Source organism: Orycteropus afer, unplaced genomic scaffold, assembly GCF_000298275.1.
Source record: "Orycteropus afer afer isolate SDZICR_OR568_19922 unplaced genomic scaffold, OryAfe1.0 scaffold00001, whole genome shotgun sequence".
Taxonomy (NCBI): Eukaryota; Metazoa; Chordata; class Mammalia; order Tubulidentata; family Orycteropodidae; genus Orycteropus; species Orycteropus afer.
This window is the reverse complement of record NW_006921588.1, coordinates 10,575,624-10,596,053: the sequence shown is the minus strand read 5'-3', so window position 1 is coordinate 10,596,053 and position 20,430 is coordinate 10,575,624. Positions and strand designations below refer to the sequence as shown.

Here is a 20,430-nt window from a genome sequence, read left to right as displayed (position 1 = left end):
ACCTTGGGGCTTCTCAGCCTCAGCAGCCAGCAGCTGTCTGAGTGAAGAAGCACCTCTAGCTCCAGTGGGCTGGGAACAGGAGGCAGAGCTGGACCCCAAGGCTGAGGGGCTTTCACCCAGCCCCTAGTGCTTGGCACTTTGAACTTGGACTGAAAGCCTCCAAATTGTAAAAATAAAATGTTTGTTTAAGCCATCCCATTTGTGGTATATTCTTGTCAGAGCTGCACTAGGTAACCAGAACAACCACTAACCTATTTTCTGTCTCTCTAGATTTTCCTATTGTGGACTTTTCATGTAGATGGAATTATACAATATGTGGACTTTTTTGGCTCGTTTCTTTCACTTAATATATTTCCCAATTTCATCTATGTAGTGGCATGTATTAGTACGTCATGTCTAATGCTGTTATGCATAAGTGTTTGTGTGACCATATATTTTTAATTCTCTTGGGTGTATACACCAAGAGTGGAATTGCTGAGTCATATGGTAACTCTATGTTTAACTTTGTAAGGAATTGTCAAACAGTTTTCCAGAGCAACTGTGCATCATTTTACATTCCCATCAGAAATATATTGTGCACTCCTGTTTCTCCACATCCTTGCCAACACTTGCTATTGTCTCTTTTATTATAGCTGTCCTAGTAGGTGTTCAGTGGTATCTCAATATCATTTTCCTTTGTAGTTTGCTAATGACTAATGATATTGAGCATATATTCATGTACTTACTGGCCATTTGTGTATTTGGCACAAGGGTGCCAAGACAATTCAATGGGGAAAGAACAGTCTTTTTAATAAATAGCAGTTGAAACTCTGTTTTGGATGCACTTTTCAACTGCTACTTATTAAAAAGATTACTCTTGCCCCAGTGATTTGTCTTGGCACCCTTGTCAATAACTTGTTGTCCCAAAAAATATGGGTTTATTTTGGGGCTCTCAACTCTGTTTCACTGATTTATATGTCTGTCCTTACGCTAGCCAGTACCATGTATAGTCTTGATTACTATAACTTTGTAGTAAGATTTAAAATCAGGAAATTTGGGGGTTTTTTCATTTATATTCATAAGAGATGTTGAACGGTAGTTTCTACATGCCTTTTCTTGTATTTCTTCTGGTTTTTGTATTAGAATAATACTAGACTCAAAGGATAAGTTTGTAAATGTTGTAAATGTACCTTCCTCTTCTATTTTTTGGAAGAGTTCATGAAGAATTTTGTTAATTTTTGCTGATTTATTTTTCAAAGAACTAGCTTTTGGTTTAATTTATTTTTCTCTATTGTGTCCTATTTCATTAATTTCTACCCTAATATTTATTTATTTCCTTTTCTTACTTTAGGTTTAGTTTTCTCTTCCATTTGTAGCTGAAGGCTAGGTAGTGACTTGAGGTTTTCCTCTTTTTATAAAATGTAAGAATTTACAGCTAAAAATTTCCTTGAGTGGGCACTTGTCACTTCATCTCACAAGGTTTAGTATATTGTATTTTTGCTTTCATTCATTTAAAGTTATTTTCTTATTTCCCTTGTTATTGACCAATTGATTATTTCTACCTATTATCTATTATTATATCTTTCTGTTATTGATTTTTAATTGCATCACACAGTTGGAGAGTTTACTTTGAATGTAAATTTAAAGCAAATGTAAATGATGTGTAAGACTGTTCACTTAAAGTGTTTGTCTAGTAAGGTCAATATCTAGTCTTCCTCACAGTTTATATTGAATTATTTTTCTCTTTGTATGGGCCATACTTTCTTCCTTCTTTGCTTTCTTTGGTTTTGGTTGACAAATTGAACAGTTTAAATAGTACAATGTGACAACTTAGGAAATTAGACTCTCACATGGTTTGGAAATCACATGCTTTGTTTTTGATGCTGTTATTCATTTGTTTACTCATTTTTATGAAGTACTTCTTTGAGTCTGCATCCTTTTATTGAAGCCACTGGGATCTCTGCTTAGTTGATTTAATGATCAGCTAATGATTGGACAGATATGCCTAAGTATCTGGAACTCTGATACATCTTCCTCACAGGGTGGAATGAACAGTTAATGTGGTTGGCTGCTAATGAGAAGTTGGGAGTTCAAGTCCATCCATAGGTACCTCAGAAGAAAGACTTTCCAATCTATGTTAAAAAAAAAATCTATGTTGAAAACCCTGTAGGGGCAGTTTCACTTTGACACATACAGAGTCACCACGAATAGGATTTAACTCAATGGCAACTGGTTAATAAGCTTCCAAGTCTTTGCTGATGAGCTCTGTGTGTTTGTTGGGGGATTAGACAATTAAGCAAAGGGTCCATGTTTTCAAAAATGTATTAAAATAATTCAGAACTACAATCTTAAGCCTTGTGTAATCGACTGTTTTTTTTAAATACTGTCATTTTCATGATTGTTTTATTTGTTATAATTCAAAAAACTATATTTTTAATTTTGTTCAGTGTGTGATAATAAATATTCCCACTTAGAACATGTAATAAAATATTGTCATATACAGAATAAGACAAAATCTAAATTAATATTAAATGATGTTATTGAATAGTTAGATATGCATGATTTTATTAATTATTGAATAATCATTCACATATTCCCTTCCCGCTGTAGGATATTGGGGGTGGTTGGGCTAGGAGATTTGAAGGGCTAAGTAAATGATTATCAGAAATTTTGGTGAGATATCATGCTACCCCATCATGCCTTCTAGCAGACAGAAGGGGCTAGCCTACCCACTCCCTCCAAGAGAACAACAAAGCAGGCATGGCTAAGGTAGGACAGAAATAAAACTACCAACTAGATACACTTTATGTAGCAGGTGTAATTTTATTCCTCTGAGTAAAAGAACATGTTTCTGTATGTAGGGGCCATTATTTAAGGAGGAGGTGAAATAGGGTAATTAGACAAAAATAAAGTTTATCCTTTCTTTTCAGTTCTGTAGAAAAACTACCATATATTAAGCAGAGAAACTGATTCAATGATTAGGACTTTTAGAAAAACTTACATAAATCCTTGATCCTAAGTAATAACTAAATGATCAACCTTTCTTGACTTTACAGACAACAGAACCTCCTACAAAATTGCTTGCACAAAAAAGTATGTATCATGAAATCTACTGATAAAGCACCATATTAATGATAGTTTTGTAATGTGTCATAATTGAAAAAAAATCTGTGAATCAGATTAACAAATAATAATCTATTTATACTAAGTCAATTTTGTTCTTTGCCCTTTCTCTTGTTTTTCTTTCAATTAATTCTTGGTTTTACAAGGGTCCAAAGTTATTATCAAAAGATAATGTTGATTCTTCAGGAAGGGGTCTATGGGAATAGAATTGGACATGGGGGGAGGATGTTAGAGATCCTAGCCATCACAGAAACAGCATCAAATACTATAAGTCTGTTAGATCATGGGAAGCAGTCAAGTGACATGCCTTTGAATACCTGGCTGATGAACTCAGCTGCAGGTGAACCAGGAAGCCTGGCTCTGTCTCTAACAGTGTTCTTGGGAAAGAACCTAATCACTTAAGAAGGTCACTTAAGAAGGTATCTGATGACCTACAAGATTAAACTTACAATAGGCAAAGATAAGAGGATATACATTATGAGTCCCAATACTGGATTTCAACAAACCATTCAGAAACCAGAAAGGGATTGAGGAGAGCAACACATACATACTCACTCTTTCCCATAGATGACTGCTCAATTCATAGAATACACAGCAAATACAAAGGCTTTGATTCAAGAGGATATTCCTCAGTTTAATATTCCTGTGGAAATCAATTGAAAAATAAGATTCCTTTTTATCATATTTTACAACACCGAAAATTTTAGGAATGTCCCTATTACATTTATCAAGGTTGGACATTCTTCCTCACACCTAGCCTAAGAGTAATAATGTAAGTCTGTTGCATATAATCTCTGATAATAAGGAAAATAACATATATTGGAAGTCTTTTTTTATATATGTTGGAATGGATTTAGAACAATAATCTCTATTTAAGTTTTATTCTTAGAAATGTTTGAGTATGTGTTTATGTAAAAAAGTATTTACAATATATGCTATCATTCCAAAATATGTTTTCCAAACCAATAGCAAATCTCTGTGCCATAGGTAAAAAATTATTAGGAGATTTAAGAATTAGAGCAAAAAGAAAAATCACCTTTTTATACTCTCAAATCCTCTCAACTGGAACAAGAGAGAATATGCTGCATTCCTACATCCGGTAGAATATTAACTTTTCTTTGAATGTTGGCCTTAAACTTCAACAACTTCAGGCTAATTTAGGCAATATCTTGGGTGCTGACAGTCCCATTACATGAATCCTGTTGTTAACTCTGATGCCTACATCCTAGCCTTTTAGGTTTTACTGCAACTTGTGTTTCCAGCCTGTATGGCTTAAGGATAAATAAACATTATTGTTGTTGTTACATGCCATCGAGTCAGACCCAACTCATAGCGACCCCTCCTTGGGTTTCCGAGGCAGTATCACTACGGAAGTAGATTGCCCAACCTTCCTTCTGAGGAGTGGCTGGTGGGTTTAAACCCCAACCTTTTGGTTAGCAGTCAAGTACCTTAGGCACTATGCCACCAGAGCTCCCTAAATAAACATATATAATTTTTTAAAAAAACAACAAAAATTACACTTGTGATAGCCAAGGAAAATGTTTCTGCCACAAGCCAAAGATGTGAAGTTATTTTCATGAATTAGTCATTTGTGCAAAAGCCTTGTAATTTCCAAAATTAATTAGTAACATCTTAAAAGGTTAAAGTTAAATTTGGGGAAATATTGAAAACAGTAAAAGTTCAAATGAAAACCTAGAATATTTAAACAAACTTTCTCAGCAGGAATCATGTTTTGTGATGTATGTATAATTTCAGGATCTTTATTTTTTTTTTCCTTCACCCAAGTTAATGTGTGTTTACCCCCCAGATAGTGATTTACAGTCCCCTCCCTGTCTATCCCTGATAGTCATCAAAGAATATTTCTTTTACTTGTGAAACCCTTTTTTTAAACTTTTTACAGTAGTGGTCTCATAAGATTTGTCACAATAGTGGTCTTATATAATATTTACCCTTTTGTGATTGACTAATTTCACTCAGCATAATGGCCTCTAAGTTCATCCATGTTATGTGTTTCACAGATTCATCCCTGTTCTTTAACATTATAGGAAAATAACATTTAAAAACAGATTTCTATCTTATTATACCAAGCCCACTGTCGTGGAGTCGGATCCGACTCATAGTGACCCCTCCTTGGGTTTCCAAGGCGGTATCACTACGGCAGTAGATTGCTCAACCTTCCTTCCAAGGAGTACCTGGTGAGTTTGAACCACCAGCCTTCTGGTTAGCAGTCAGATGCCTTAGGCACTGTGCCACCAGAGCTCCCTCTTTTATTATAGGCAAGAGAATTTTTACCAACCCAAAATATATTTGCAGTATGTAAGTAGAGGTATATAGAATTGTGCAGATGTATCCTGCTTCAGCCTTTAGTCCATTTAATTTGTGGCAACACCTCCACTAAGGAAACCTGGTCCCCTGGCTTTCTACTTCTGCTTAAAACTGAGGAATACTCCAACTTCTATACCTTTGCTCAGCCCTCCTCACTCCTGGTTCTAATGTGACCCTTATTTCTGATCTGAATTAATTTGTTATTTCACTTCATGATCTGTCCTAGCCTTCATAAGATAATTTTCACTAATAACCTTTTATTGAGTACAAAATCATTTAGTCCCCATTAAGTACTAGCTTCTATTGTTACTTAAAAATTAGCTGCAATCGTTTCTATATATACGGACTAGAGACTCATCCCAATAGTAGACAAATGAGAGAATGGGATGGTTTATTTTCCACCTTCAAAGGTGAGCTAGACAGATGCTGCTGCAGGCAACTTCACGTTTGTCTTCATCTGTTTTGATAGTTTATTAGAAATAATCTGGCATATCTTTAAAAAAATTGCTGGGTCACAACATCACATTTTTCTTTCAAAGTACTTATTTGCTATAATCTTAAACAGGAATTTGGTGATTTTTCCAAAGTCATTTATCTTCAGCAATAAATGTTAAAAAAAAAAAGAATTTATGCAAAAAATATGGTTGCTGTAGTACATAATAAACCAACTTGAATGTAATCTGTAATTTTAAAGAGCTTTTTCCCCCATGTTCTTTAAACCATAATGGTTTTCCAGCTATGCATTACTTGATACAAAGAATTAAATATTAGCTTCTGTCCCAAAATGTATTGTTAAATGATTTTTCTCTTCATCCTTACTTGCCTCCTTTCTAGATAACTTCTGAAGAACTGAATAGTATAATTCAGAATATAATGACCTGGGTTGTTGCTACAGTGACTAGTATATTATATCCAGCTATCACAAAGTATGAAGAAAGATTGCAAAATAATACACACCCAGTGTCCGATGACTCTGTCCTCTCTTCAGATAGTTCAAGTTTCTGTAGCACTTGCAGTGAAGAGTTTACATACGGAAGCTACACATCTGCAACAACTAAAACTTTTCAAACAGAGCCCTATACGTTGGTAACTGACATATCAGTACAACAACCAAGTATACCTTTAAACCTTCCTTCTGCTTGTATGGAAAGAACATTTATAGAAAAAACATATCACAGGAAAAGGCAGTCTGTAACATCTGAACTTAAATATAATAAAGCCCGAGTGAGATATGCATATCCTAAGATCAGAAGCTGTAAATCTGATAGTCACCTTCTGGCCTCATCTGAAACAAGCACAAAAATTTCTAAGGATGCTACCACTGAAACAGATAACTTAGAGAGTCCACTATTTTCTGAACAAAAATCAAAAGCCATAAACGAGTTGAAGAATTTAAAGAATGTTTTTGTTAATTTTAAATGTCATTTAAAAGGGGAAACTGAATTGATTTTAGAAAGCATTTTTCAAGAAATTATGTCTGATTTAACCCAGGCCATTCCCTCTCTTTCTTCTGTTACGGCCGAAGTTTTTGTTCACCAATGTGAAGCTGACAAAAGAGACTTGCTCTCTGATGTTGATATCTGCTCAGTAGCTGCTGAGATTGTGGAAAACATGCTTGAGAAGCTACAGTATGCAGTTGAGATAAAATGTGATCAGATGTTTTCACAAGAAGACTTTAAACCAGACCACATTAAACCAGACCCAGCAACCAGTGGAGAATATTTTACTTCATCAAATGAAAAACCTTTAGAACCTTCACAGCCTTCACAGCCTTCTACTTTGGAACCCATGTGTGATATTGCAGAGGATATGGTGCATGCCATTTTAGAAAAGCTGATAATTCTTGCATCTTGTAAGCAAAATGAACTTCCTCATCTTGAAGATAAAACTAAACATTCCTATCAGCAACATATGACAGACCCAACATATATTTTTCCTCAAACAGCTGACAAGAAGAAATCTTGTACTGAACCTGATGAGGCCAATTTAACTGTCAAAGAAGAAATAAAAAATTTAATGTCAAATATTTTTTCCCAGTCCTCTCTGGTTGGTTTTGTAGAGGAGGCAATTAGCACTATACTAGGCTATGTACAAACTGAACTTAACAATGAGAGACTTATTGCATCTGAAGAAACAGTGGAACTTCTTCAGGTGCTTGATGATATTTTTACTCAGCTCCACCAGAAGTCAGTAAAAGCAGGTGCTCCAAGGAAAAAATGCTCCAGGCCAAGAAATTTTCCTAACACTGAGGAAAAGTATAGACTCACTGGCACTAGAATATCTAATAGACATAGGTCTGGAAGACCATTTTCACCTGTTAATGTTCCTGGCATGGTCCTTTATTCTGAAGATGATAATGAAGAAATAGACAAAATGGTGAAAAATGTACTTGATTCATCTTTCAAAGATGAAAGAGCAAAGTTACAAAAAGAGATGACTGACCATTCATTTACAAAGGGAAAGACTTGTTTTGAATACAAAACAAATACCAAACCACCTACAAAGACTGCTTCTCGATGCAAAGTTGCATTTGGTGATTGGGGATTGAAGAGTGATCTACCTTCTTTTAATAATAAGGATCTCATAAAGGGCAAACCTTGCTTGAATAAAGACATTTTGATTTTCAGCCAAGACCAAAAACATCAAATACAAAAGGCTTCAGAAATAACACTGAAAAGTATTTTAACAGAAATGCTCAAAGACATACCTTTTTTTCCTCTTGGTTACTTAGATAGTAAAAATGCCAAAGACTCTTCAGTCCTTGCCTCAGGAAAACCTCAAGGATTATCACATCAAGAATGGATGGACCAGATGTTCTCTGTGTCAGAAATTAGTACTGTGGCTCAAGACATAACAGATGCTATGTTAAATATACTTCATAAGGCGTCAAGCTACATTACCAATACCACCAAAGGCTCCATTTCATCATCAATCCATCAAAGTTCCCTAGACAGTTCTGATACTCCCCACGTGCCCAAAAAAGCACCAAATAAAAAGCCATTAAAAATATGGTTTGACAGTGAAAAGAAAGTAAAATATTTATCTTCACTCAACATAGATCCTGCAAAGCCTTGCAGGTTAGAAACTGGAAAAAGTGATCCTGAATCTGTAGATGACATTAATGATATAATTATTAATACAGTTTTTAAAAAACTGAAGTTATTTGTTTGCCCAAAATTACAAATGGGCTTCAAACCTTCACCTACAAAGCAACCTTCATTACGATCTCAACTCACTGCTTATACAACTAAAGTGGTAAAGATTGTTTTGCGTGCTATACAAAATGAACTAGAACTTGACAAGAAAAAGCTAAATCCTAGGGAGATAAACCGTACCAGAACCTTTATAGGTAAAGGAATTTTTGCTGACACCGATAAGAAATTAGAATCTCTTGACACAAATATCAGTGATGACATTATGGCAAGTCCCTTAGTAACTTGTATTTGCAATATATTATCAAGTCAAAATGCAGATGAAAGCAATGTTCTACTGCCTGCAGATAAGCTAAGACCTGAAACTTCATATAGATCTGACAATATTGAGAAACAAAACAGTTTGCCAAGTAGCCAGGATAAAAAATCTAACTTCACTCATCTTCCTAGTGTGCATGGGGCAATGCCCTCTGAAATTCACAAATGTTTAGGTACTCCATGTACTCTCCATAGTGTCTTTAGTGGAAAGGATCTCAAAGAAAATGCTAGATTGAAAGTGTTAGATTGCATTGGAGAAACCCTATATGAAATGTTATGCAAGCTCATAAAAGCCCACGCTCATTCTCTACCAGTGGATAATAAGCAAAAGAGGGAGAAGACTGATGAGAGTCAGCAAACAACTACTGATTTGCAGTCTAATATTGAACTCATTTCCAATTCAATTTTGGAATATATCCTTATAAAACTATATAGTGTTAACACAAATAGCAGCTTTGCAAATTCTGGACTTAAAGCTGCCTCACAGTGTCTGGAAATTGACAGCTTATCATTTACTTCAATTATTGAGGAAATAGCTAAATGTGCTGGCATAATCTCCAACTTGGTGTCCAGGATAATTCAGGAAGATAATAAAGAGATGCCTAATAATAGGACAAAAACTGCTTCTCTGTTTTCCAAAACAAGGCTCATAAGAGAAGTACATCCAAAGAAACTGAAAGCTGTGACTTCAGATATTCTTAATATGGTTTTTGATAAATTGGAAGGATTTGCCAATGGAAATTTAGAAACTCTGGGAATTATTAATGATGGAAATAAAAAAAGTATAATGATGGACCGGAAATGTGAGAGTACCAGTTTTTCCACCGACGCACATGAAGAACTATTACAGTCTGCTTTGTACATACATGCAAAGAAGTTATCACATGCTCTTTTGAAGGATATTCAAGCTGAATTAAATATGAACTCATCAGATTTGGAGACAAGTGTAAAATGTCTACCACCTGAGAAACAAATAATAACAGACATAGTCAATGTAATTTTAGATGCAGTATCCTCAGATATTTTTAATGAAACTGAAACTGAAGAGAGAGGCATTGAAACTTATCGATACAGGCCAACCTATGGAAATTATCTTCCTGGAGGAGCTGAATCAGATTCATTTCTAGAAGATGCTACACATACAGAGAAAGAATTCCTTGGAGGAAGAACACCATCAGTAGAAGAACCTAAATCAGATTCTCAATGTGCTCTAGAAAAAACCTTAAAGAAAATTGAAATGGAACTCAAAGAACCACAGAAATCTCCAATTGTGCCCATTATCAAAAATATTTTGAATGAAATTTTTCAAAATGCTTTAGTCACTCAATTAAAAGTGCTTCCTTTTCCCCACTCTCCTTTAAGTAGTACTCCACATGATGCTGATGAAGCTGTTGCTCAAACTTCTGTTCAAGTCACAGAAAAAATGATGTGTCCTTTAGTATCAGAAGCAGATGTAACCATTGTTGCTCATGATGTTGTCAGAACTGTATTTCATAAGCTTTATTCAGCAGCCATGTTAGAGAGAAATGAAAGTGAAAATAGGTATAAAACTATTACCTTTTCAGCTAATGTTTCTTTTCATGAACAAACAAATGGAGGAAAGTCCTCTTTTACTGTACTGGACAGAAATTCATGTACTCTCCAGTCTGGGTTCAGTGTTGATAAACAAGCCAAAGTAAATATAGTTGCAGATATTATGCAGACAGTATTAACAAATTTAGAAACTTTCACTACTTCCAAAGTAAAATCTCTTGTTTGTCCTGAAGTCAGTTTTACAGTTCCGTTAATGTTACCAATTCAGCAAGATAAGAGTGCATTAAGCACAGTGTTATCAACAGAAGATTCATGTTCTGATGATAAGTTTTTCTGTTGTTCGGTGGATCATATTAAGTCAGGAAAAGCCAACTCCATATGTCAACTACCTTTGTCTAAATTAAATATTTATGCAACAGAAGTGGCTAGAAAAATTTTACAAGGAATCAAACATGAGTTGGAAAAAGAAATGGAAAGTCCTTTTTTAACGCATAACATTTTTGTTTCTGAAAGGATTGCAAGTCAAGTTGTTAACACAGTGTTAGATATTGTATCTTCTAAAGGCAAATGTGAAAAAGCCAATTCTAACAAAGAGAGTGATTCAGGTCAGCAAGAAGGTATTATTGAAAAGCTGCTCAATAAGACTGAATATCGAAAAGTGCTTCAACTCCAAATACAAGATACTGTAGAAAGTATTTTATGTGACATTTATGAAAAAACGCTGAATCAAAATAATCTCTCACTTGCCATATCTACTCTGAAATGTAATCTAGTTGGTAACTATTCAGAAGCAAATTCTGAAGTGTTCATTGAGAGTGAAAATAGAGTTATTCCAAAACTTTCAGTTCCTAAATCAGATGCTGTTAAGATATCTCATGATATAGTGAATATTGTCCTTCATAATCTCAATTCTGCTGTTATGCTAGGCATAAATACAAATAATTCTACTTCTGCAAGATTGCCCCCGACCTTTTGTGATATGCCTCCAAAAGCAGAGTGTCAACAACATATTCTTGTGGACTTTACAAGTGAAAGAAAAACAGGAGGTTTTCCATTTTCAGGAAGTCTGAAATCATCTTATGCTACCGTTAATCAGACAACTGTTGTAGAGAAAGAAGATAGCACGAAATCTCCTCCTGACGCCTATGAGGAAAATGCTAACTTCATTACTAAAACTATTTTCAATAGGTTGGAATCCTTTGCCACAGAAAGAATAGACTCATTAATTACTCTTGCTTTCCACCTTAAAGAAAAGTCGTTTGTTAACACAGAATTGAAAAATTGTAAAGAAGATAACAGAGTCTTTTATGTATCAAGCCAGGATGAATCAGGTGGAACCACTTTCAGTAAAGAGTTGATAGACTCCACTTTTGCCAGTGACAAAGGAAAACATGGATCCACAACTCATCTATCAAAATCTAGTCTTAAGGAATATGCTGACATTATTGCCAGTACCATTTTGAAGCTTATTAAAAGTGACTTAGACCTAGAAATCCAAAGGATGTATCCATATTCAAACAATATTTCATTACAGGAAAATATTGTGAGTGAAATTGTCAACAGTACCTTAAAGATTTTATATGATAAAAGATCTGCAAAGGAAATTAGTTTTTACTTAAAACAGAAAACAAATTCATTTTCGCAACTAACTATATCAAATGAAATCTTGTTGCAACAAGAAAGGAAGACAGACAACACTGAACTATCCCAATTTTCAAACTATCCATTGGGAGAAAACCAAATAACCTCAGAGAAGGAAAACCAGAGAATGGTTTTGGAAGAAATATTTATGAGAAATGAAGAATCAAGACAGAAAGAAAAAACTGCATTGATCAGTTCCATCGAAGAAATATTAAATAAGGTATATCAAAGAAGCATAGATCATTTGTCTCCATTTAATGAAACCCTCAACTTCATATCTAATTCTAAAATTAAAACATCACATGTAGCACAGAAAAACTTTTCTCAAGCATGTATTAACACTGAAGCAACTGATATAGTTGAAACTGTTTTGGAGAAAATGTACTGTGTAGTTGTGGAATGCTTGTGTGAAAGTACTGAAAAGAGAGAAGCAGAAGCATCTGACAGTGACGCATTGCCAGTGAAACCGCCATGCTTCAGAACTACACAAGCAGGAAAAGGAAATGCTCCCCCTAGATCTGTTATACCACAGGGGCATCCTTCAACAAGTAATCAAAATATCTCTTTCATGGAAAATATCATTTTGCAATATCCTCCACTGCAAGTGGGGAAAGATTTAGTCCAAGTGGTTGTCAATAAGATCAAACATTTTGCCTCACTGCATCTAGAAGATAGCTCATCTCCTGAAGCTTGTTCTGAAGACATGCAATCTCAGAAATTACACAGTTATAAAGTCAGTCCTAAGGGCAGTCTTAAATCAGGTCTCAAAGCGAATTTAAAAGCAAGATCAAAAATTACCTCATCACCTAAATTGAGAACAAAACCACACCTAGGACCTAGTGGTGTTAAGGCCAAAAATAAGACAAAAGTATGTCCTGGTGAGAAGACTCCAAGATGTAGCCGACCCAAGACTACCATTGGGCTGCCACACATCCTTTCAAGAGGAGATGCCAAAAACATATTGGAAGTAAAATTACCTACTTCAGAACTAAAAATGTATTCCAAAGACATAATAAGCAATGTCCTGGAAACAATTATGGAAGTAGTTGAAGAGGTGAAGCAAAATCAAGTAATAATAAATACAGAAGTTTTACCATCTGATCAAATCATGGTAGCAAGTGAAATAGTTAATAAAGTTTTGCAAGGATTATATGCTACAGATAAAGACACGTTGACTTATCCAATCAAATACTCACATCTGGATGGTCTCAAATGTTCACGAGGAAATACAGATGCAGGGTGCTTTGCCAAACCCGAAGCATGTTTTTTCTTAGAGAATGTTTCTTCACAACTAGAACAGATTTTTCCTAAAGAAGGTATATTTAAAAAAATGTTTGACAAATGGCAAACAGAACCAAATGACACAGACAATGAAAAATATAAGCTATTGATGGTAGCTGAGAATGTTTTAACTGAAGTTTCAGTACAGGCAAAAGAATTAGAATATTCTCTCTCATTTTTAAATTTGCCACTTCTTGAGGCTTGTGAAAGCAGGTTCTATAGTCATTCTAAAGGAGCTTCTACTAGAGCTGAGAATCCCAAAGCACAAATTAATATGTTTGGAAGGGAAATTGTTGAAATGCTATTTGAAAAATTACAGGTGTGCTTCTTGACCCAGATGTCCACCCTAGACAGTAAAGAAACTCCAGCAAGCAGGAAAGAACACATTAGTGCTAAGGCTACATATAATTCTGCAACAAGCCATATCCCTAGCAATGTAACAATGTATAGCACCAGGTCAAAAGACCAAAATTTTTTGGGCTCTAGCAACAGAATTGTTCGACAGATTGTTGAAAGGGTTTTGAACATGTTAGAGTCATTTGTGGACTTGCAGTTTAAACATATCTCTAAATATGAATTTTCTGAAATAGTGAAAATGCCTATAGAAAACTTTTTTCCTGTCCAACAGGAACTATTAAGCAAAAAGATATTGCCAAAATTACAACCACTGAAAAAGTTTTCTGATGAATCCAAGTCAAATACTTTTATATCAAAAGAACATATAGAGAATACCTTTCTACAGGTTCATTCATTCCACTCACAATTACTTACATATGCTTCTAATATTGTCTGTGACATGCTTGGCATAATTAAGAACAAACTGGACAAAGAAATAAGCCAAGTGGAACCAACTTTAGCTGATGTATCAAAAGAGAACATTGTAGCGAGTGAAATCATTGGGACACTGATAAACCAGTGTACTCATTTCAGTGAGTCTTTGATGGAAAACCTTCCAAAGGAAAGTTTGTTGCAGGGAGTTGAAAATGTCTACATTGTTAACCAGGTTGAATTATCAAGTAATATGAAAATGCCCACATCAAAACTACAGGAAACTAGTTTCAGGAATAACCATACACAAGTCAGTATACCTGGCTGGGTATTTTATTCAGAGGAAGACACAAAAAAGCAGTGTAGAGCTTCATCAAATCTACCCTCGTATGTCAGATATGTAGGAGACACAATTAAAAGCTCAGAGCTAATGGCAAGGCCTGATTCAGAAGCTATACCATCATCCTCTAGGAACAAAGTACAAGGCCCAAGGAAACCTAACTATGGCCATTTTGATCAAGACATAAAAGAAAATAACCCTTTCCCTGAAGGCAGTGTTTTACAAAAGCTATTTAACAAAGCAAATGACTCTACAGAAACAGCCTCAAAGCAAGCCACGTCTTTCATAGAAATGGGAAAAGGTGAAAATCCAAGAGTGTTTCATTATGAAACCCTAGATCCAGTTGTTGAGCCAACCGAAATTCCAACCACCGTTTCTCCGCTCAAAATATGTTTAGCCGCAGAAAATATTGTGAATACTGTCTTGTCAAGCTATGGTTTTCCAAGTCAGCCATACACTAATGAAAGCATGGAAGCCATGAAACCATTTTTCATATCACAGCAAAGCCCTTTGTCTATAATATCTAAGGAAGAAAAGAATGAGGAAAAAAGTTTGCTTAGAACGTGGGATAAAAAAATCAGCTGTATTGCGGAAGAAGAAGATAAAAACCCTGAAGCCAGCGGAGGAGATTCTCCTTTATTGCAAAAATGGAAAAACAGATCCCCAAAGATAAAGAAAATGGAGACTCTGGAAGAAGTTGAAGTCATTGCTTTTGCTGATCATGAGCTGGGTCCAAACGAAATTCATTTTGTAGCAAGACATGTCACCAGGTCTGTGGTCACATATTTCAAGAACTTTGAAACTAGAGGTAAGCAAGAGATATAGACTATTTAAAAAAAAAAAAAAAAAAAAAAAAAATTTAGGAAAAATACTCAAAGATTAAAAGATTAATTAAAACATTAAAAGTCAAAGAGTAAAAGATTGACTTCCTGCCTGAGAAACTGTAGTCACTGTTTTTCTGAAAATAGCCTTAGAAGTAGAGTGACTAGTTAATTGCTTTTTAATCTATCAGGATGCTTAAACAATCAAAACAAACAAAAAGTTAAACATTTGCATCGGTTTGAACTTGAAAGAATGTTGGTTAGTTTTTCATACCTACAGATGAGAGAAAATGGATTTGGTTAGACATGGGGTATGAATTCCAAAGAGGTTTTTATTATTATTATTATTTTGTTTAATTTTGGTTTTTTATTTAAAAAAAATTCCTTTTATTCATATGGATGTATAGTTAATTCATTGCCAGTTAGTAATTCAACTTCTTTTCAAGGTGTAAAATTGAAGTCTGCCATTATTATTCACACTTTATAAGAACAGTAATATTAAACATTTTATCTTGTTTGCATTCCATTATTTGGACTTAATTCCCTTGAAGTATAATATTATAAACCACCAGCCACACTCCTCAGAAGGAAGACTGGGCAATCTACTTCTGTAGTGACTCCGCCTCAGAAACCCAAGGAGGGGTCGCTATGAGTCGGATCCAACTTGATGGCAGTGAGTTTGGTTTTTAGAGTTTAGCCTTGTAAGGATAACGTTTGCCTTGCCTTTCTAGGAATGCTTATCTGTATATATTATGTTGAACTATACATAATAATTTATGTATGTTAAAAATTATTGGTTATTGACAGTTTCGTAAATCAACCTATTAATATTATAGTAGCCTTAAACTAGATCAATAGTTTTACTTTGTCATTTTGTTTGTTTTTCAGTAATTGATAATTATATATAATTAGTTGCAACATTATCAGTCCAGATACATCACTGACTAACATTTAAGTAGGAGAATATCTATTAGCAGACCTAGCACTGGTATTGTCTGAATGTGGACATTTGTGCCTCTGTGACTGCAGGCTTATAAGTAGAATTCATCCAGGCATAGCTAAATTGCCCTTGTTATTGTTATTTGCCATTGAGTCAGACCCGACTCATAGCAACCCCTCCTTGGGTTTCCGAGACACCGTCACTACAGAAGTAGATTGCCCAATCTTCCTTCCGAGAAGTGGCTAGTCGGTTTGAACCGCTAGCCTTCTGGTTAGCAGTCAAGTGCCTTAGGCACTATGCTACCAGGGCTCCTAGAGTATTTAATAAGTAAAAACAAAATAAAGCAACAAAATATGATCCATTGTTCCATCCCATTGGTAATGGACTTTTTATCAAATCTACTCTCTATTCTCAGAAATATCCAGGAACTTTCCATACCTTCACTCTTCTTTTTCCACTTGGAATATACCTTCCCTCGCTCCTTCATCTATGTATGGCCAAGTGTTGCGTAGCCTTCAAAGTTCAGCTGAAAGCCTCCCACCTCCACAAAGTCTTGCCTGATTCCACATCCTGATAAAAATCATTTTATTAAAATAATATATTAATAATATACCAGTTGCCTAAATTTACACAGCATTTAAAGAAAATGTCATTACTTCAGAAGTATGAAAACACTTAAGTCTAAATGTAATCCTTTTCATTAGTTTCTAAATTGATTTTTTAGTCAGTGCTTAATTTATCCTTAGGTCCCTTCTCTAAAATGTTACTAAATGTACAAATGGAGGTGAAGGTGGAAGGACTGGGGAGGAAACTAGGTATCTATTATGGATAGTGTTGTGGGCTCTGGTAGAACACGAAGGATGGTCTGGCTTCTTTCCTCTATAGCAAGATTTCATTTAAGACCATAAATCAGAGAAAACACTGTTTAAAGATGGTCAAAAACCTTATCTGATTCAGAGTTATAATATATGATTAATTGCTAAGGAAATTCTGAGAAAAAAGAGTATGTTGCTCTGGCTGCAACTCCCCAGAAAGTAGCCATGCCAAGTATGTACATGATGTTCATGAAATACTCCATTCCACAGAACAAAGAAAGAATTCTGTGCCTAGCTGGGCTATGCTGGCCCTCTTTGTAACAAGCTATTATATGAATCTTAAAGTACTATAGATATTGTAGTTTATCCCTAATATTTCTGTAGTTGCCACATTTTTTTAAATTTTATTTTTATTGTGGTATGGGTGAAAGTTTACAGAGCAAATTCACTTTCCACACAGCAGCTCACATACACTTTGTCTCATGACATTACTACAATTTCCCACAATGCAACAGCTCCCCTCCCGCTTCCTCCCCATGGTTGTCTTCTCCCTGTGTCCTTCCCTCCCATGCACTCCTGCCCCCCACACTGTCTCCCTGTGCTTACACAGCCTTGCTGTTCTCCAATGATTGATCTGTCCAAGGAGTGTATCTACCTAATGTAAATGCTCAGCTCATATGCCTGTCTTTTGTTTGGCTGGAAGCCACAGGTTGTTGTTATGTGCTGTCAAATCGGACCCAACTCATAGCGACCCCTCCTTGGGTTTCTGAGGCAGTATCACTACAGAAGTAGATTGCCTCATCTTCCTTCCAAGCAGTGGCTGGTGGGTTTGAACCACCAGCCTTCTGGTTAGCAGTCAAGTGCCTTAGCCACTATGCTACCAGAGCTCCTGGAAGCCACAGGAGTGGGTTCAATTCCAGACCTGAAGGGCAGCTAGGGGCCATATTCTCAGTTGTTCCACCGGGCTCTATCAGACCAGCAAAACTGGTCCTTTTTTTAAAATTATTTTGAGTGTTTTTCCACATTGTTCTCCCACTCTATCCAGGATGCCCCCTCCAAAAGGTTGACAGTGGTAGCTGGGCACCATCTAGTTCTTCTGGTCTTATAGTTATATAGGCTGAGGACTGCATGATGTACCAGTCACTTGGACTAATTGTTTCCATGAATCTTTGGTTTTCTTCATTCTTTGCTCTGGACAAGGAGAGACCCATTATTGCATCCAGATGGCCTCTTGCAAGCTTTTAAGATCCCAGTTGCTACTTGCCAAAGTAGGGTGTGGAACAATGTTTTGTGTGGTATGTTATGCCCATTGAGCTTGATATCCCCTGCAACTATGGTGCCAAGCCCACAGGTCCAACTACTTGCTCCCTCTGGGTGGCTGGCTGTGTCCAAGAAGTGACCACAACCTTGCCCATTGTCAGCTCTACCATATACCTGGGAATTCTTACAGAATATACAAATACACTTTGTAGAAACATTATCTGCCAACCCTATACATGGTCTTGGGCACACTTCCCCCTGCATAGACATACCTAATATTTCAGCTTGTCCATTCATCTATCCACCCCTGTAGCCATGTTTGCCTTCACTGACAATGCAGTACTGTATGTGCAAAAGGGTTCATCTTTGTTGTCTGTACCTCCCATGCATCCCTCTATGTCTTCCTCTTCCTCAAGGCGACTGTGTTTATCACTCACATTTGGTACATTGCCCTTCTCTTCACCCAAATCAATATTTGTCTCTACCTATCTAACAGTGTTACCTACCCTCCCTTCCCACCCTTGGTAACCAACAAAGAAAATTTCCTTCCATATATCAACTTTTCCCTAACATTTTACAATAAGGGACTAACACTATATTTGTCCTTCTGTGATTGACTTATTTCACTCAGCATAATGTACTCCAAGTTCATCCACATTATGTGGTGTTCTGCAGATTCTACATTATTCTTTAGGGTTGCATAGTATTCCACTGTGCTTATATACCATAGTTTGGTTCCATTCTTTTGTTGATGGGCACCTAGTTGTTTCCATCTTTTTGCTATTATAAATACTGAAATGCTGCAATGAACATAGGTGTGCATATATCCATTTTTGTCCTGGCTCTCACTTCTCTAGGATATATACCTAGTAATTGAATGGCTGGATCAAAGGGTATTTCTAATTCCAAGTTTTAAAAGAATCACCATACTGCTTTCCATAATGGTTGTATCATTTTACAGTCCCACCGAAAGTATTTAAGAGTCCCAGTTTCTCTGCATCCTCACCAGCATTTGTTATTTTCTGTCTTGTTAAACTATGCTACTCGTGCTGGGACAAGATGGGATCTCATTGTTGTTTGGATTTGCATCTCTCTAATGGCTAATGATCATGAGCATCTCTACATATGTTTGTTGGCCGCCTGAATATCCCCTTTGGTGAAATGTCTATTCATGTCTTCTGCCCATTTTTTAATTGGATTATTTGTTTTTTTGCTGTTGAGATATTGGAGGTGTCTATAAATTCTAGAGATAAGTTCCTTGTCAGATATGTCATTGCCAAATATTTTTTTCCCAATTTGTAGGTTCTCTTATGACTCTTTTGAAGAAGGCTTTGGAAGCACATAAAACTTTTAATTTTTAGAAGGTCCCATTCATCTAGTTGATCTTCTGCTGGTTGTGCATTTTGGATTTTGCTTGATAGTCTATTTATGCCATATATTAGGGCCTCTGAATTTGCCCCTAGTTTTTCCTTGAGGAACTTTATGGTTTTAGGTTTCACATTTAAGTCTTTGATCCATCTGGAGTTAGTTTTTTTGTATGGTATGAGGTACAGATCTTGTTTCATTTTTCTGCAAATGGATATCCAGTTTTGCGAGCACCATTTGTTAAACAATCTCTTCCCCATCGAATGGATTTCAACCCTTTGTCAAAGATCAGCTGACCATAGGTCAATGGATCTATTTTGGGGTTCTCAGTTGTATCCCATTGGTCTGTATATCTGTCGTTGTACCAGTACCAGGCAGTTTTGACTACTGTGGCTATACAGTAGGTTTTAAGATCCAGGAGTGTGAGACCGCCTGCTTTGTTCTTTTTCTTCAATAATGGTTTGCTTATCCGAGGTCTCTTTCCTTTCCATATAAAGTTAGTGATTGGTTTTTCCGTATCTTTAAAGAATGTTGAAGGGATCTGGATTGGGATTGCATTGACTGTGTAGATTGCTTTGGGTTGAACTGACATTTTCATTTTCACAATGTTCAGTCTTCCTGTCTACAAGCATGGTATGTTCTTCCATTTATGTTGATCTTTTATCGTTTCTTGAAATAATTTTTTATAGTTTTCATTGTATAAGTCTTTTGTGTCCCTGATAAGATTTATTCACAAGTATTTTTTTTTTTTTTTTTCTGTATATGTGTT

The 20,430-nt window shown here is 35.7% G+C and overlaps 1 protein-coding gene across 1 annotated transcript in view; it reads left to right on the top strand.

Moving 5' to 3' along the window:
* FSIP2 (fibrous sheath interacting protein 2) overlaps positions 1-20,430 on the top strand; it is a 98,491-nt gene that overhangs the window by 40,685 nt on the left and 37,376 nt on the right. Inside the window, 2 exon segments of the mRNA XM_007950721.1 lie at positions 3,036-3,072; positions 6,262-15,268. Coding sequence (XP_007948912.1) covers positions 3,036-3,072; positions 6,262-15,268 — 9,044 coding nt within the window.